This window comes from Cherax quadricarinatus, chromosome 25 (assembly GCF_038502225.1).
Source record: "Cherax quadricarinatus isolate ZL_2023a chromosome 25, ASM3850222v1, whole genome shotgun sequence".
In the NCBI taxonomy this organism is placed as follows: domain Eukaryota; kingdom Metazoa; phylum Arthropoda; class Malacostraca; order Decapoda; family Parastacidae; genus Cherax; species Cherax quadricarinatus.
The window spans coordinates 34847725-34867557 of NC_091316.1; the positions used below are offsets into that span (position 1 = coordinate 34847725).

The following is a 19833-nucleotide window of genomic DNA, read 5'->3' on the forward strand; positions in this document are numbered from 1 at the left end:
TAAGCAGAACTAGGTGGAGAGACAGATAGGCAGACAGATGTACAGATAGACAGGCAGACAGATAGGCAAATAGATGGACTGACAGACAGACAAACAAAGACATGTTTGTGTGCAAGAGTAAAAACATATAAAGGCAAGGTTCCTCCCTCCAGAAGTGCACATTCTGACCCTTGTCATAACACCATGCTTCAAGGAGATTCATACTCCAGCATGTCTAAAACATTGCTGGGACCTATAAATACTTTGTATATATTTCTAGACAATAGTAAATGACCAGGGCAGGTGAAAATGTTCATCTGTCAGTGTGACTGTTACCATTTGAGTACTATTTCAGTAAATAATATTAGTGTCAGAACAAAGATTGGCTATGAAATCACAAGAACTGTTATAAATTGTAATTATCAGAACATAAAAATTATATCAATTAAAATAAAAACGAGAAAAAAAGGCAAATCGGCAATTTCTGCAAGTGGCAGAACTGGATGTTGCCGTCAGGTGAGCATCCAGAGCCAACTTCACAGTCTTATATCTCGGTAAGTACTGGTCCTAATTTTTTTTTTTTGGTCTTATACCACACAGAAAATACCCCTCTTTAATTTAAAAACAAAAAAAGATTTTTTTATTTTTCAAAATATTTGAAGCGCCACACAGGCGAACGTAGATCTACATTTGGACAGTTTAAGGGTTAATTACAGTAAAAATAAGTGAGAGACCTTCAGTGAAATATTGTACCTAGATATGCTTCAAATACATTAAAATCTGGATAATGGGTAGCCTACTATAGTAACATTATCTTACACATACAATGTGATACTTTTTTATGTTTATTACCTTGTGCCTAAATTGATGTGCATACCACGAGTTTCATGAAAAAAAAAACTCATCCAACCACTGTTTCCTTAAAATCATGCCAAATATATTATGAATACTGGTAATTATTATTGGTATTGTTAGTTATTGTTATCATCATTATTAACCCTCTATTTCAACAACTCATAAAACCATCACAACTACATCAACATACTTCACTCTTTCTACTACATTTTCAGCTGATTAATAAGTCTAATTCCACACATCTTATTAATATTCTCTTGTTACTGTTACCTTAATTATCTTTACTCAAAATCACCAAGGTCTCCATTTTTACTTCAAACTAACCCCATGGCCTATGTAGTGCCTTTAATCTATTCCACTGAATCTAGTGCTGATATATACAAGTTCTAAGAGTTAAATGCAAAAAGTTAGAGATATTATTTCTGCTATATGATGAATCATAACTAATATAATACTGATGCTGCACTATATCACAAATAGTATAGTGAAATACAAAGGAAGAATTTCCAGATTATGAGAATTCCATTTCCTTCGTATAACTGCTCTTTTTAATTAGATTCCTTTAGGAACGACAAAGTGGAAAAACTTATCATATATAGCTACTATACAAGTCACTCCAATGAAAAAAAAAGTTGTACAAAAAATATTCACTGAAGTCAAAGTTTTTGGGATTATATGTACTGTAAAGCAAGTTAATTCAGCCTATAAAACAAAGGCTACAAAAAATTCAATATATTAATCAACACTAAGATCAAACAACATTAGATTATCAAGGCTTCTGGTACAGAAAAACATGTTATATCCGGTATTCCAGTAGACAGCAGATTCAAGTATCCAGATATTATTTTTGGGCAATACCAATTCAAAACTAATGATACTGCATGGTGAGGGTATCACATGAAAGGTAAGCTGAAGTTTAGAGCAAAGCTACTGCTAGATTTGTTTTGGCTTAGTGTCAGTTATGATTCTGGTATTAATTTGCTAAACATTTTAAAATTTCAATAAAAGTAATTTAAGTAATATTTGCAAATTAAAAAAAAAAAAAAAAAAAATTGCTTTTCTTCAAAATTTAAAATTTTATAATTTTTAACAGTTAACACAAGGGTTTTTTGAAATGGCTCACTCTTACACCACAACTAATGATGCTACAAGAGCCTTTTCTTAAATCAGTATAATATTATTATGATCACTATGTGATCATAATAATATTGTAGTATTTTACTAGACTTAATGGTTTTACTTTATTAAAAAATTACAATAACTGAAACAACTATTTTCTTTCACAGTTAAAGAAACTTTGCACATTTATAATTCTTAAGAAGTGTCATGTGTCTGGGATGTAGTCCAACCATGCTAGCATCCTTGAAAAAATGTACTCTCTAGATTCAATATTTTTTAAGTGAACACTTCCTTTCTTTGTTTTATATAATATCTTTCAAGTCCAGGAATACTTCGGCTGTACAATCAAACACCAAAATTTTGGAACCTGATTTCTTGGTTAACTGGAATATTTATTTTAGTACAAAGATAATAAGGTTATTTATTCAGATGAAGTCTGTAACTCCATACTCTGTTTAGCAAGCAGTCTGGCCATTGGCTTGCCAACAGCCTCAGTAGGCTGATGCTAGAAGCAAGGGAAGGCAGGAGAGTGCAAATTCAAGGCATCTTGTCCTGAAGCCCATCAGCAGCTAGCTATTTGTTAAGACGTGGTAAACGGAGCCTTTTGCCTAGGGCTTTTTGATTTGACTGTACTGCATTTTAGTCATGTAAGAGTAACTACAATATACAGTATATTTATGACAAAATTTATAACCAAAGCCTTGCATGTATGCTCGTGCACTGTAATGGAAGTTAGTACAGGTTGGCCATTACTAATCCGGCAATCAGTAATCGGGTTTCATCAGTAATCCAGCACTAATTTCGGCTAGCATAATTTCAAATTTGTGGGGTTGCTGCATAAGTCATTCCAATTCCTTTTTCTCCATTTATTGTTATAACCTGCTCACTTTTAGCCCTATCCATGGTTCCAGTGAATAAAAGAAATGCTTCTTATTGTGTAAAGTATATATACAATACACGGTCCATACAAGATAAGGTGGCTTTGAAGCCACTGTCAGTAGCCATGAGCTCAGCTCACTCAGAAAAGCTGTGACCAGTAAATTTGGGCCTACATATGAGAGAATAGGTCTGTGTGGCAAGTGTGCACTATATAAAAAAAATCCTGTGGCACGCAGTGCATAATAATAAAAATAGGCAACTGTGCTTTTGGTGTAAGACATCAATTTTGCAGTGCATTTTCCTATGGTTTGTATGGTTGTATTCTCAATTTTTGGTCTCATTTGATAGAATGGAAGATACATTACAGAAATGGATATACATGTAATTTTGATTGGTTTCATGCCGGAAAGTACATACTTAAAAACCGAGTTCAAAATAGTGGAAATGTTTGATATTTGTCAACGTTCAAGAGTAAACAAAATGACATCACCGTCCAATGTGTGTCCAACTGACCAATCTAATGCACAGTCATGAATGGGCTGACATTATTTATACAATCATTACAATAATACAGCAGTCTGCATAACAGTAAATCTTCTGTTTTTTTGTGTGAATAAAAATTCAAAATGGAAAGCAAGCGTAATATAAGAGGGGCCTGGAGACGTGACTAATGAACAGACAAAATGTTATCTTAGTGCTAGGAATGTCTGCACTGTTTATTCTAGACCCTATTTTGAAATTGGCATCTCTTGAAATTTGTGTGAAATTGGCCAAATTACCGAATTCTGACCACTTTATTGGGTAGTTGAAATAGGTAAATGGGCAGCTTCTTGTACTCAATCGACAGATAGAAGGAATACTAGCGAAATAGCCGAGTTTGGTAGACTGGAACAATGGGATGGGCCAAAAGTAGGGTATAAAATGATGGAAATTGCCGATGCATAAATATTGCCACTCTGTAATCCGGTAAAATCACTAATCTGGCACCCTACAGGTCCCGATGATGCCGGATTAGCGATGGCCAACCTGTAGTAGGGAATATGATAAAAATAAATGTTAAAGTGAATATGCTTGGCAAAATAGAGTATTAATGTCAAAATCTGAATTTTTCAAGGAGTGTGTGTTTAAAGATGATATTTTGCCTTATAACGTTTCTTAACATGAGAGTTACATTAAAGTGCTTGATAAAGCATAAAACTACTAGTAAATGTTAATATGGGTATACCTGTTGCAACATGTCAATGGCAAATTCTACTATATTGTATTTATGAAAGTATTTCATGTTTAACACAAATACTTCAACTTTTAACCTTACCTAACACTTCATTTGATAAAGGCAACAGACACTGATGAGTACCTTTATATATATCTTTATATATATATATATATATATATATATATATATATATATATATATATATATATATATATATATATATATTATATATATATATATATATATATATATATATATATATATATATATATATATATATATATATATATATATATATATATTATATATATATATATATATATATATATATATATATATATATATATATATATATATATATATATATATATATATATATATATTTTAGTCAGGTTTATCTTTGAATTTTTTCCCCTTAATTTCGGTATCAGGTCAGGTCAGATGGCAAGATTAGGTCAGATCACCAATGGCCCCAGTCAATCCCGACTTACTGTTGTTTGACTATGCGATATTTTGGCATGTGCCATTTTTCTCCACAAAAATTGTCACTTTTTTTTATAACCTGCTGCAAAATTGCTCAATTTGTTTAAAATTCCATGTTCTGTATAGGTCTACACTGTTGTTAAAAAGTCTAATACACAAGTTACTCATAATCAACATGATCTCAGTCCAAAAATTACCGGAAATAACATGTTTTAACATACAATACTTAGATTACAATGGTTAGAAATATAATACTGCTTATGGTAGCTGCCAAGGATAATTTAGGTTACCTTCTTGGTTGGTGTCGCCTCCTCCACAGATAGCATTTGAACCACTATGAAGAGGAGTTCCTACTGTGAAAGAGCGCAAGCTTAACACCTTCTTTTTTATATTAATATCTTTACACTATTACTAAATCACTGGTTTATTTTGTAGATGTTGGAACTCATTAAACATAGAATGCCAAATATATTTAACATCACATATTTTTAATAAAATTGGACACAGTAAATACAACGATGACCACTTACTTGTGTGTACTGAAACAATTTCTAATGATGTTATCCTAAACCTCTTTGAAGTTCATATATGCAGCATAATGCACATTTCTCTTTTTTATTTAAGAACTTTAAAGTAGGTTGCTTGAGTACAAAATATTAACCTACACGAACTTTTCCTTCCTTTCCTTAAGACTTACTTATTTCTCATATGCTGTACGACATAAATCTCAACAATAAATGACCATTACTTCACAGTGGACTAATTACTCTGCCTTTGCCTAGATTTTAAAAATCTTACCATTTACTCTAACTGCCTTAAATACATAATTTCCCTGGCTACTCTCTAACCACTCCACTCAAACTAGTCATGCCTTGAATGTATTTTAAACTTTATCTCAAGAGCTGAGATGACTGATGGGATAGGTTTCAAGAAATTAGTAAACCTGGAACACTAAGAATGGGACCAACTGCAATTTTTTTATTGCTAATCCAAGGATCTTTCGAGGTTATTATCCTTATAACAAGGGAGAAGGGAATCAATGGGAACAGAAACAATTTTGAAACAGTTTCAATTTTTTTTTTAACACATCGGCCATCTCCCACCGAGGCAGGGTAACCCAAAAGAAAGAAAAACTCGAAAAGAAAGAAAAAACTCATCATTGTTCAACACTTTCACCATCATTCATACATAATTGCTGTCTTTGCAGAGGCACTCAGATACGACAGTTTACATGTCCCTCCAAACAGCCAATATCCCAAACCCCTCCTTTAAAGTGAAGGCACTGTACTTCCCACCTCCAGTTTTAAGTATGGTATTATAAACTATGTACATGTAATACCACAAAAACTATCAACATAAAAAATGTTAAGGTTTCTTTTTACTTTTGGTTAAATGAGCAAATTTATGATAAAGCAATAAATTATGGAAAAAATGAAAACTGATAAGTGCATATGTAAATATAAAGCCAGTAAATGAGATTATTATTTTAATGGCAACCTGGATGTTTAACCCTTAAACTGTGAGATACCCTGGAAAAAAATTCCTATCTTTGGGAACATTTTGAAATTTTTTATTATAGTCTGATATAGTTAATTTTTTCTGACTCAAATATGACTAAATTGAGTGGAATCTGACAAAAACTTTTGATTTTATGGTGTGTAGAAGTTGGGGTTCCCATGCTGCAGCCCCTACAAAAATATCATATTTGATATTACAGAGTTCTGTTCCTAAGGCCACATTGGTAAACGAATTCACTGCTAAGTGAGGAGCATACTATATAATGGTAGTGAGTTTTTGTCAACCATCTTTGATATGATTTTAATGTCACCTTCGCATCATTTATAACATTTTTAGTATATTTTTAAATGTTTATACAGTAGTAAACTGTATATTGTAATAAACAGAATAGAGGCAATCAGCTCTAATATACATTATTTAGGTATGCATACTGGTCAGAGAGCCTGTTGTAAGTCCCAGTCGGCAATAGACGAGTACATCGTTAAGTGAGGAGAGGCTGTATATACACTGTGTAACTGTTGTTATTATTTTTCTCTTCTAAGGACAGGAGTGTAATACACCTCAAAACATGCAAGTTATTTACATTGACTTAACTGGGTGATCCAGGACTAAATATACTTAGTGTGCTTTGTGACTGAATTATACTGTATCACAAAACTGTAATAAATCTGAAATGAATAAGTCATCTTTGTGCCACTTGCATACCTTGTTTGCTGGTAGGAAAGCTGGGGGAGGAACAACAGCTCATGGTTTTCTTTACTGTTGCTAGCTGGACTTAATAGCACATCGGACATACAGTTATCACCTGAGTAGTTAACCATGATACATTGTGTGGACCCTGCAGGCCATAGATTTTTTCATACGTGCGAACAGGTGGATGAAGAGACAAAAGTTGTGCCGAGTTCAAAAATACTGGCAGGCAGCAGATTTGTGGGTAAGAAAATGTACATTGGGCGCAGACAGCATTTGTGTACTAGTATGTTGGACATAGTTTAAGGGTTAAAGAAAACTTAGACATTAAAACACAAGCATAAATTTTAAAATAACAAAAAAATTTATATGGCATAGTATTATACATAGGAAAAGGGATAACATAAGCCATACGCACACTTGCACTATTTCCCTTCATCCAAACAATGAAATTCATATCTTTGAATGTAAGAATATGAGAAAATTTTAAATAATGAACCTCAGACATTTTCATTAATATTTTGACTTAAAATAATCTGAATATAAAACATTTTCTTAAATATACAGTGGTACTCTGACTTATGAGTGCCCCAACTTACAAGTTATCTGAGGTATGAGCCGTCTCTCGGTTGATTTTTTGCTTTGAGTCGTGAGCCAAAATCTGAGTTACGAGCGAAAAAAAAAATATTTACAGAAAAAGAAAAAATTTACTGAAAACGACATTTGACAAGAACCCCTGCCTAAATGGCACAACAAAAGGTGGTTTTGGGACTTGGTACTTATAAAACAATGCTAGTGCAATGTTCTCAATGGAGGTAATCGTGTAATTATCTACAAGAAAATAAAGTTGCTAAGTTTTGGACATTTGCAAAATATCTTGCCCTTTATTCCCACACAAATCCCAAACTATTTGGAATATTTCCAATATTCCACAAGCCAATTATAGAACAGTCATTTTTTTATGATTCCAATCAATATTATTGCATTTACAGTACTTCAATAATAAATGGTGGGCTTCATGAAATAAGTTAATAACTTACTTCTGAGATATTCATATATCACTGCACTAGTGATCTAGTGCAGTTAGCCTCTCAAACTCTGTTTTCTCTTACCCAGAACCAAAGAACACGTTACAGGAAGGAGCAGTAATGATTTTATATGCTTGGACTGGTCCTAGACACTCGCCATATTATGGCCTATTTTATTCATTCTAGAGTATACAGTGGACCTCCAGTTTTTGGCCAGTGCAGAAATTGGCCAATTCGGAAATCAAGCACTTTTTTCAGCGAAATTTCCCCCCATACTTCATGCATCCGCTTGGAAATTGTTGGTACCAGACGCGTTCACCTGGGCTGCTCATACATTCGTGACTCATTCTTGGGCACATTAAATGTCTTATTTTATGTTAATATGGGCATTTTCATTAATCCATCTATGATATTTTCTTCAAAATTATATAAGAAACATGTTACATAGTATATAAAAACATGCAATGTAGGTTTAATAATAATCACTCTTGGGCACATTAAATGTCTAATTTTAGGTTAATATAGACATTTTCATTAAACCATCTATGATATTTTCTTCAAAATTTTATGTTACACAGCATATAGTATATAAACATAGCATATAAACATTGTGAGTGGCAAGTCAGGTGGAGAGTAAACATGTTTTCTCTGATTCAGCATTAGAGAAAATTGTGAAACTGGCATCTGGCTCAGTCACCACCCTTCATATGCGTTTGTTTACAATTCTTGGCATGAATTATTCATTACTTCTCCCTTTGCTTACGATGGCATCTAAAGGTAGTTGTTAGAAATGATTAAACTCAGTGAACATGGTGTCGATGGTAATAATATGGCTGTGTTCTGCAGTGCAGGTAGCCAGTAGGTATAGCCCAGAGGGACTACATACATGTACAGGTCCTCCATCACAAATCCGGCATCATTGGGACCTGTAGTGTGCCAGATTACAGAGTTTGCCGAATTACAGAGTGGTTAAGTTAGAATACACTTAATAAAATTAACCAACCTGACTTACACAGCTCATTGAACATCGGCAAAAATCGAACATTTCCGCTACTTTGAGCTCAATTTCAAGGTACTTTTTGTCATGAAAGCAATCAAAATCATGTCTGTTTCTGTAATATATCTTCCATTCTATCAAATGAGTCCAAAAAAATGAGAATACAACCATAAAAACCATTTGAAAATATATTGCAAAGAGGCGGCTAATGGCTGAGAAGTGTACTCCCTTATTTATCGTCCATCTTTTTTATTTTTGTTGTACGTTAAGAAGCATCTTTCCATCATACATTGCCCAAGTTTCAATGAGATAGCCCAACAAACAACCAAGAAAAAAAAATATTTACCAAAAATCATATATGGCAAGCCCAAGCCAGGTACTGGAAATAAGTCACTTTGTCTGACTTTTCTGGGTTATCCTAGGTTCTCTATACATACACTGCTATGTATGATAATCTATGTAACTGTATTTGTGTATACCTGAATAAACTTATTTACTTCTAGTCTGTCAACTGAGTACGTACAAGAAACCGCCCATTCACTTATTTCAACTACCCAATAAAGTGGTCAGAAATTGGCAATTTGGCCGATTTCACACAAATTTCAACAGATGCCAATTTCAAAATAGGATCCAGAATAAACAATGCAGACGTTCCTGGCACTAAAATAACATTTTCTCTGTTCATTAGTCACGGCTACAAGCCCCTCTTATATTACTCTTGCTTACCATTTGGAATTTTTATTCACAAAAAATAGAAGATTTACTGTTATGCAGACTACTGCATTATTGTAATAATTGTATAAATAATGTCAATCCATTCTTGACTCCGTATTGGAATTTAGACTGGCAGGCGGACAGGTATTGGACGGTATTGTTTACTCTTGAGCTTCGCTAAAGAATAGAACATTTCTGCTACTGTGAGCGCAATTTCAAGGTACTTTTTGTCATGAAAGCAATCAAAATCATATCTATTTCTGTAATATATCTTTCATTCTATCAAATGAGACCGAAAAAATGAGAATATAACCATAACAACCATACAAAAATATACCGCTAAGTGGCCGCTAATGGCTAATGGTGATTTCTTTCATTTTTGGTGTACGTGAAGAAGTATCTTTCCATCATACATTGCCCAAGTTTGAATAAGATAACCCAACAAACAACTGAGAAAATAATAATATTATTATTATAATAACAATAATAATAATTTTTTTTTTTTTTCAACAAGTTGGTCGTCTCCCACCGAGGCAGGGTGACCCAAAAAAAAAAGAAAGAAAATCCCCAAAAAGAAAATACTTTCATCATCATTCAACACTTTCACCACACTCACACATTATCACTGCTTTTGCAGAGGTGCTCAGAATACAACAGTTTAGAAGCATATATGTATAAAGATACACAACATATCCCTCCAAACTGCCAATATCCCAAACCCCTCCTTTAAAGTGCAGGCATTGTACTTCCCATTTCCAGGACTCAAGTCCGACTATAAGAAAATAACCGGTTTCGCTGAATCCCTTCACTAAATATTACCCTGCTCACACTCCAACAGATCGTCAGGTCCCAAGTATCATTCGTCTCCATTCACTCCTATCTAACACGCTCATGCACGTTTGCTGGAAGTCCAAGCCCCTCGCCCACAAAACCTCCTTTACCCCCTCTTTCCAACCCTTTCGAGGACGACCCCTACCCCTCTTTCCTTCCCCTATAGATTTATATGCTTTCCATGTCATTCTACTTTGATCCATTCTCTCTAAATGACCAAACCACCTCAACAACCCCTCTTCTGCCCTCTGACTAATGCTTTTATTAACTCCACACCTTCTCCTAATTTCCACACTCCGAATTTTCTGCATAATATTTACACCACACATTGCCCTTAGACAGGACAATAATAATATCTTTATTTATTTACTACATGTACATGTACAAGGTATACAGGCCTAGCTGACATCAGTGACATACTACTGTATAGAAAGGCACTTGTTATGCTGAGTATTTCAAGAAAATTAGGTCAGTGTCCCAGGATAACACCCACACTAGTCGACTAACACCCAGGTACCCATTTACTGATGAGTGAACATAGACAACAGGTGTAAAGAAACACGCCTAATGTTTCTACCCTGGCTGGGAATTGAATATTTACCAAAAATCATATATGGCTAACCCAAGCCAGGTACTAAAAATAAGCCATGTTGACTTTTTTGGGATTATCCTAGGTTCTCTACACATATGCATATGCTGCTATGTGTGATAATCTACAGAGAGAAAATAACTTTTTTGTTTCATGTTTATGGTGGAGTACGAGTGTATATCATAGTTAGCCCTGTGCTATACTCCGTTTTCTCTAATATAAGTCCCCAAGACAAGGATAGGAGAATGGTATTTGTTTACCATATCCTCTTCATAACTCTGTCAAGCTGCTCAGTGTTATGCCAAATATTATTCATTCTGGAGTATTTAACATGTTTTATGTTATCTATATTGTTTCTTACGTCATATTAGATCAATTATGATAGGCAAATAAGCTGTAGTGTTGATATTAGCGTAATAATAAAGCATATTCTCCTGCTTCATGAGATTGAGCTCATGGCAACCGATAGTGGCTTCAAAGCCACCTTATCTTTTATGGATAATGTACTTTTATGGATAATGCTTTACATAATGAGAAGCATTTCTTTTATTCATTGAAACCATGGCTAGGGCTAAAAGTAAGTAGGTTAAAACAATAAATGGAGAAAAAGAAATTGGAATGACTTATGCAGCAAGTAGCGCCACCAAACAGTACCAGCAGGTTGGTGTGGCGACCCTGGAAATTTGAAATTATGCTAGCCAAAATTAGTGCCGAATAACTGAAGGAACCGAATAACCGATTGCCGGATTTATGATGGCGGACCTGTACCTGCTCAGTTCATTGTCATTATTTAAAAAATTCTACTAACAACACAAATTAGAATAATACTAAGAATATGCTTAGAGCTCTTGTAGCATTTATTTCTGCTGTGGTCAAAATTTATAAACATTCAACTGTATGGAGGAACAGGTGAAGAATTTAAGGATCTGAAATACTGTATACAGTGAACCCCTGGATTATGTTATCGGAATTCATATTATGCAGAATAAGTAGCATTTTTTTCATCAAAATATTGGATCGGTGATTGTCACTGAACTTGGTATTAATCATTCATCCCGAACATGTCCGCATGGCCCGAGCAGTCCGACACACCATTTACAGCCAGTGAGGATGATCCCATGCGTTCATACGATATATTTTGTATTATTCCATTCTTTTAAGTGCTTGCAACTGCTAAATAAGCCACCATGGCCAAAAAAAAAGTTCCTAGTACCAGCCAGCCCTTTGGTAAAGGGCTGAGAGAGAAGGGAAAATGTGCCTTCTTCAATGCTTCTGCAATATGTACGATACTAAAGCAGCAGGAGTTGATAAAATCTATAGCGCCAGCCAACGATAAAGTGTAGCAAGTAAGTTAAGCGATTAATCGATAGAAAAAGGACAGCACGAAACTGACTCCTCCATTGTTGTTAGAGGTATATAGGACTACTAACTAACACCACCACCTCTGCTGCCTCCTGCTGCCGCCTTCACCACCACCATGTAAGGCTTATCTTTCATTGACCCTTATATACCCAACAGCAAAGAACACACCATTACTCATGACATTCTTAATGCCATATTTTATTCATTCTAGAGTATATATCATGTTTCTATGTTATTAATATTGTTTATAATGTCATATTAGATGAATTGTTTTAGATAAACAAGCTGTAGAGCTGATATTGAAGGACTATCTTGTCCTGTCTCCCAACACAATTCCTAACATACTCAATATTTAACATTACCAATAAATCTACCAATTACCTAAATCTTAAAACTTCAAGACTAGATGACCAAGTTCATATATTAACAAACTACCACATAGAAGTATACATACCTACCAAAAGCAGTACTGCCCTTCACCAAATTGTAGCATTCTCATACTATAAACTACTTGAAACTACTCTTGAATCATGTTTCATAAAAAGCATTTTTGAATTTATGAATATATCCTTGTTTGTATAAATTAGATTTTTTTTTTTTCAACAAGTCGGCCGTCTCCCACCGAGGCAGGGTGACCCAAAAAAGAAAGAAAATCCCCAAAAAGAAAATGCTCTCATCATCATTCAACACTTTCACCATACTCACACAATCACTGTTTTTGCAGAGGTGCTCAGAATACAACAGTTTAGAAGCATATACGTATAAAGATACACAACATATCCCTCCAAACTGCCAATATCCCAAACCCCTCCTTTAAAGTGCAGGACTCATGTCCGACTATATGAAAATAACCGGTTTCCCTGAATCCTTTCACTAAATATTACCCTGCTCACACTCCAACAGATCGTCAGGTCCCAAGTACCATTCGTCTCCATTCACTCCTATCTAACACGCTCATGCACGCTTGCTGGAAGTCCAAGCCCCTTGCCCACAAAACCTCCTTTACCCCCTCTCTCCAACCCTTTCGAGGACGACCCCTACCTCGCCTTCCTTCCCCTATAGATTTATATGCTTTCCATGTCATTCTACTTTGATCCATTCTCTCTAAATGACCAAACCACTTCAACAACCCCTCTTCTGCCCTCTGACTAATACTTTTATTAACTCCACACCTTTTCCTAATTTCCACACTACGAATTTTCTGCATAATATTTACACCACACATTGCCCTTAGACAGGACATCTCCACTGCCTCCAACCGTCTCCTCGCTGTTGCATTTACCACCCAAGCTTCACACCCATATAAGAGTGTTGGTACTACTATACTTTCATACATTCCCTTCTTTGCCTCCATAGATAAAGTTTTTTGACTCCACATATACCTCAATGCACCACTCACCTTTTTTCCCTCATCAATTCTATGATTAAACTCATCCTTCATAAATCCATCCGCCGACACGTCAACTCCCAAGTATCTGAAAACATTCACTTCTTCCATACTCCTCCTCCCCAATCTGATATCAAAGTTTTCTTTATCTAAATCATTTGATACCCTCATCACCTTACTCTTTTCTATGTTCACTTTCAACTTTCTACCTTTACACACATTCCCAAACTCATCCACTAACCTTTGCAATTTTTCTTCAGAATCTCCCATAAGCACAGTATCATCAGCAAAAAGTAACTGTGTCAATTCCCATTTTGAATTTGATTCCCCATAATTTAATCCCACCCCTCTCCCGAACACCCTAGCATTTACTTCTTTTACAACCCCATCTATAAATATATTAAACAACCATGGTGACATTACACATCCCTGTCTAAGACCTACTTTTACCGGGAAGTAGTCTCCCTCTCTTCTACACACCCTAACCTGAGCCTCACTATCCTCATAAAAACTCTTTACAGCATTTAGTAACTTACCACCTATTCCATATACTTGCAACATCTGCCACATTGCTCCCCTATCCACTATCATATGCCTTTTCTAAATCCATAAATGCAATAAAAACTTCCCTACCTTTATCTAAATACTGTTCACATATATGCTTCAATGTAAACACTTGATCTACACATCCCCTACCCACTCTGAAACCTCCTTGCTCATCCGCAATCCTACATTCTGTCTTACCTCTAATTCTTTCAATTATAACCCTACCGTACACTTTTCCTGGTATACTCAATAAACTTATTCCTCTATAATTTTTACAATCTCTTTTGTCCCCTTTCCCTTTATATAAAGGGACTATACATGTTCTCTGCCAATCCCTAGGTACCTTACCTTCTTTCATACATTTATTAAACAAAAGTACCAACCACTCCAACACTATATCCCCCCCTGCTTTTAACATTTCTGTCATGATCCCATCAGTTCCAGCTGCTTTACCCCCTTTCATTCTACGTAATGCCTCGCGTACCTCCCCCACACTTACATTCTGCTCTTCTTCACTCCTAAAAGATGGTATACCTCCCTGACCAGTGCATGAAATTACCGCCTCCCTTTCTTCCTCAACATTTAAAAGTTCCTCAAAATATTCTCGCCATCTACCTAATACCTCCCTCTTCCCATCTACTAACTCCCCTACTCTGTTTTTAACTGACAAATCCATACTTTCCCTAGGCTTTCTTAACTTGTTTAACTCACTCCAAAATTTTTTCTTATTTTCATTAAAATTTCTTGACAGTGCCTCTCCCACTCTATCATCTGCTCTCCTTTTGCACTCTCTCACCACTCTCTTCACCTTTCTTTTACTCTCCATATACTCTGCTTTTCTTATAACACTTCTGCTTTGTAAAAACCTCTGATAAGCTAACTTTTTCTCTCTTATCACACCCTTTACTTCATCATTCCACCAATCACTCCTCTTTCCACCTGCCCCCACCCTCCTATAACCACAAACTTCTGCCCCACATTCTAATACTGCATTTTTAAAACTATTCCAACCCTCTTCAACCCCCCCACCAATCATCTTTGCACTAGCCCACCTTTCTGCCAACAGTCGCTTATATCTCCCCCGAACTTCCTCCTCCCTTAGTTTATACACTTTCACCTACCTCTTACTTCTTGTTGCTACCTTCCTCTTTTCCCATCTACCTCTTACTCTAACTGTAGCTACAACTAAATAATGATCCGATATATCAGTTGCCCCTCTATAAACATGTACATCCTGGAGCCTACCCATCAACCTTTTATCCACCAATACATAATCTAACAAACTACTTTCATTACGTGCTACATCATACCTTGTATATTTATTTATCCTCTTTTTCATAAAATATGTATTACTTATTACCAAATCTCTTTCTACACATAGCTCAATTAAAGGCTCCCCATTTACATTTACCCCTGGCACCCCAAATTTACCTACTACTCCCTCCACAACATTTTTACCCACTTTAGCATTGAAATCCCCAACCACCATTACTCTCACACTTGAATCAAAACTCCCCATGCATTCACTCAACATTTCCCAAAATCTCTCTCTCTCCTCTACACTTCTTTCTTCTCCAGGTGCATACACGCTTACTATAACCCACTTTTCACATCCAATCTTTATTTTACTCCACATAATCCTTGAATTAATCCATTTATAGTCCTTCTTTTCCTGCCATAGCTTATCCTTCAACATTATTGCTACTCCTTCTTTAGCTCTAACTCTATTTGAAACCCCTGACCTAATCCCATTTATTCCTCTCCATTGAAACTCTCCCATCCCACCTTAATCTCTTCGTTTCACTTAAAGCCAGGACATCCAGCTTCTTCTCATTCATAACATCCACAATCATCTCTTTCTTATCATTTGCACAACATCCACGCACATTCAGACTTCCCACTTTGACAATTTTCTTCTTCTTATTCTTTTTAGTGATCTTTACAGGAAAAGGGGTTACTAGCCCATTGTTCCCGGCATTTTAGTTGACTTTTACAACACGCATGGCTTACTGAGGAAAGATTCTTATTCCACTTCCCCATGGATGTAAAAGGAAAAGTAATAAGACCAAGAACTATTAAGATAAAATCAAAGAAAACTCAGATGAGTGTGTATAAATAAACATGTACATGTACGTGTAGTGTGACCTAAGTGTAAGTAGAAGTAGCAAGACATACCTGTAATCTTGCATATTTATAAGACAGACAAAAGACACCAGCAGTCCTACCATCATGTAAAACAATTACAGGCTTTTGTTTTACATTCACTTGGCAGGACGGTAGTACCTCCCTGGGTGGTTGCTGTCTACCAACCTACTATCATATGAGGTGTGTCCACGATAAATTGCTTTCTGTCAAACCACATTTGAGTTTCTGGCCATCTTCTTACCACTGCTGTCGTGTTTGAGAGACTGCTCTCTCCTGTTTATGTATCACTTGTCTCACTCACAAACATCTCTTAGAAAAATGTCCAGCATCTCTCTTTGAGGATTGTCAGGTTGTATTATCTATTATCTTAATAGATTTTCCTGTCTATCAGTGGAGAGTAAGAATTCACTTCCATCATCATCACCCCAGCATGCTTACTCTACCTGACCTTCTTACAGAGAGTCCCATCTTTGATGCAGATTCTTTGACTTTTTTAAAAAGAACTACAGTGGAACCTTGGTTTTCGTAAGCCATGGTTTTCGTAGGATTCGGTTTTCGACAACTTTTTTTGTTTAAATTTTGTCCCAGTTTTCGTATATCCACTCGGTTTTCGTAGAGTTGACGATGGTCCACCGTACTAAATGCATCTGCCTATCCGCACTCAAACAAAGCATCCCACACATTCTGACTCAGTCTGGCTTTGTTTCTCGTTGAGTGAACATTACCCCACGTGTTCATCAAAAATATTTCTCAATAATCCATTTTGTTTTGTGCTTGTTTATTGGGTGCGACTGCTAAATAAGCCACAATAAAACTCAAGAAAGAATTCGTAGCAAAGTAGAAAAGTGGCATACGCATGGCTGATCTCGCCAGTAAAAGACAAAGAAGGAACCCCAGATAGGGCCTTGATACCTGAAGACCTAATGGAGCGGGGATTCCCCTTCCAAACAATAACCTCTCCGCCTCCCTCTCCCCTCCTCGCTGTCATCCATACACCAACAATAGTCTTCAATAAAGGTAAAAGTGATATTAAATGTTCATTTATCCACTTTATTAGTCATTGATATTTATTTCTCATTGTTTTCTGTATGCAAAATACAGGCCGGACTTGAGTCCTGGAGATGGGAAGTACAGTGCCTGCACTCTGAAGGAGGGGTGTTAATGTTGCAGTTTAAAAACTGTAGTGTAAAGCACCCTTCTGGCAAGACAGTGATGGAGTGAATGATGGTGAAAGTTTTTCTTTTTTGGGCCACCCTGCCTTGGTGGGAATCGGCCAGTGTGATAATAAAAATAATAATAATAAATTTTTGGGTGTTTGGAACAAATTAATTGGATTCACATTATTTCTTATGGGAAATGTTGCTTCAGTTTTCATACAATTCGGTTTTCGTTAGACTTTCTGGAATGAATTAATGACTAAAACCGAGGTTCCACTGTAATTTTTAGACCAACTTTGATTTTATTTAACCTTTGCCCTCTCCTCTATCCCAATTAACCCTTACTTATCCTTGTATAATCTTTTCACTCCCTGCCTAATATCCTCTGCATATCCCTCCATTAATACACTGCAGCACTTTATGACCTTTCCAGGTTTAGCACTTAGATTGATTAAATTATTGTTACCTATGGACAGGTCTATGCAAAAAATCAGATACATTTATTGAAAGAAAACCCGTGTGATTTGCGACTTTGATCAACATGTGGCAAAGAATACAGTGGACCCCCGCCTTACGATATTAATCCATTCCTGAAAGCTCATTGTAAGCCGAAATTATCGTTAGCCGAATTAATTTTCCCCATAAGAAATAATGGAAATCAAATTAATCCGTCCCTGACACCCGAAAGTATGAAAAAAATTTTTTTTTACCACATGAAATATTAATTTTAATACACACAAACTGAAGAAGACATGCACAATTACTACTCTACTAAGAATAGAATACATGACACTTACCTTTATTGAAGATCTGGTGATGACTGATGGGATGGGAGGAGGGAAGAGTGTGGAAGTTATTGTTTAGAAAGGGAATCTCCTTCCATTAGGACTTGAGGTAGCAAGTCCTTTTCCGGGGTTACTTCCCTTCTTCTTTTAATGCCACTAGTACCAGCTTGAGTCACTGGACCTCTGTCGCACAACAAATCTGTCCATAGAGCTCTGTACCTCCCGTTCCTTAAAGACTTTCCTAAAATGAGCCATAACATTGTCATTGTACTGGTTGCCAACATGACTTGTAGTAGCTGTGTCAGGGTGATTTTCATCTGTAAAGGTTTGCAGTTCAACCCACTTTGCACACATTTCCTTAATCTCTTTTTTCAATTCCATACTAATTCTCGCCCTTTTTACTACAGGGATGGCACTAGAAGCTTTCTTGGGGTCCATGGTGACTTATTTTGCAGTTACAAGCATTAAAAACACTGGGATAATGTGAAATGTACCGAATGTATGCGGAGATGTGACCTCACTGGCTGACTTGTAAACACTGGCGCTGAGGCCACACGTGGGACGCGTCCCGGACGAATCATGTAAGGCGAGTTTTTTATCATGAGGCGAGGCAAAATTTTTGCGTTGTTGTCGTAGCTAATAACCAGTAACAAGATGGTACTTAGTGGGGTGGAGTGACCATCATTAGATTTTTCTTCATTTTTGAAATGCTAGACGTATACAGGGAAATTCACATAACCTGTAGTTAGCAGCAGTCGCAATATACACATTGAAAACCAAATATTACTCCAGTAAAAGCAACTTTTTCCAGTAATCTTCACCAGCCAACTATAGTGATAACACAGCATTTGTTGTGGTGGAAATGGATAAAAATCAAGAAAAGCTAAATACAGTGATACATAAACCTTCAGGCTGTAAATAAGGGTTGAGGTCTCGACTGTTTGTCATAGTAGGAGCTGCCAGCAATTACCAGTTCTCCAACACACAAGTTATACTTTTGTATCAATCTAATCACATATTACTCGGTCAAATAATTTCCCAGTAGTTCCTTCATGTTTTTTATTTTATTATCACACCGGCCGATTCCCACCAAGGCAGGGTGGCCCGAAAAAGAAAAACTTTCACCATCATTCACTCCATCACTGTCTTGCCAGAAGGGTGCTTTACACTACAGTTTTTAAACTGCAACATTAACACCCCTCCTTCAGAGTGCAGGCACTGTACTTCCCATCTCCAGGACTCAAGTCCGGCCTGCCGGTTTCCCTGAATCCCTTCATAAATGTTACTTTGCTCACACTCCAACAGCACGTCAAGTATTAAAAACCATTTGTCTCCATTCACTCCTATCAAACACGCTCACGCATGCCTGCTGGAAGTCCAAGCCCCTCGCACACAAAACCTCCTTTACCCCCTCCCTCCAACCCTGGATATATTTAAATGAGTGATCCACTGACCAGATTCGACTGGTTTGAGCCTTTGACCCGTTTCAAACGGATTTGTTGGATAACAAGGTATCCTCTGATCGGACTATAAACAGACAGGGTTTTAGGCAC

General features: G+C 36.2%; 1 protein-coding gene across 1 annotated transcript in view; it reads right to left on the bottom strand.

The window, feature by feature from the left end:
* Positions 1-4470: 4470 nt before the first annotated feature.
* The window catches only part of LOC128690043 (stromal interaction molecule homolog), a 298076-nt gene continuing 282713 nt past the window's right edge, over positions 4471-19833 (bottom strand). The window contains exon 12 of the mRNA XM_070088695.1: positions 4471-4884. Within this exon, the coding sequence (XP_069944796.1) occupies positions 4790-4884 (95 nt within the window). The 3' untranslated portion in view covers positions 4471-4789. The remainder of the gene's footprint in view (positions 4885-19833) is intronic.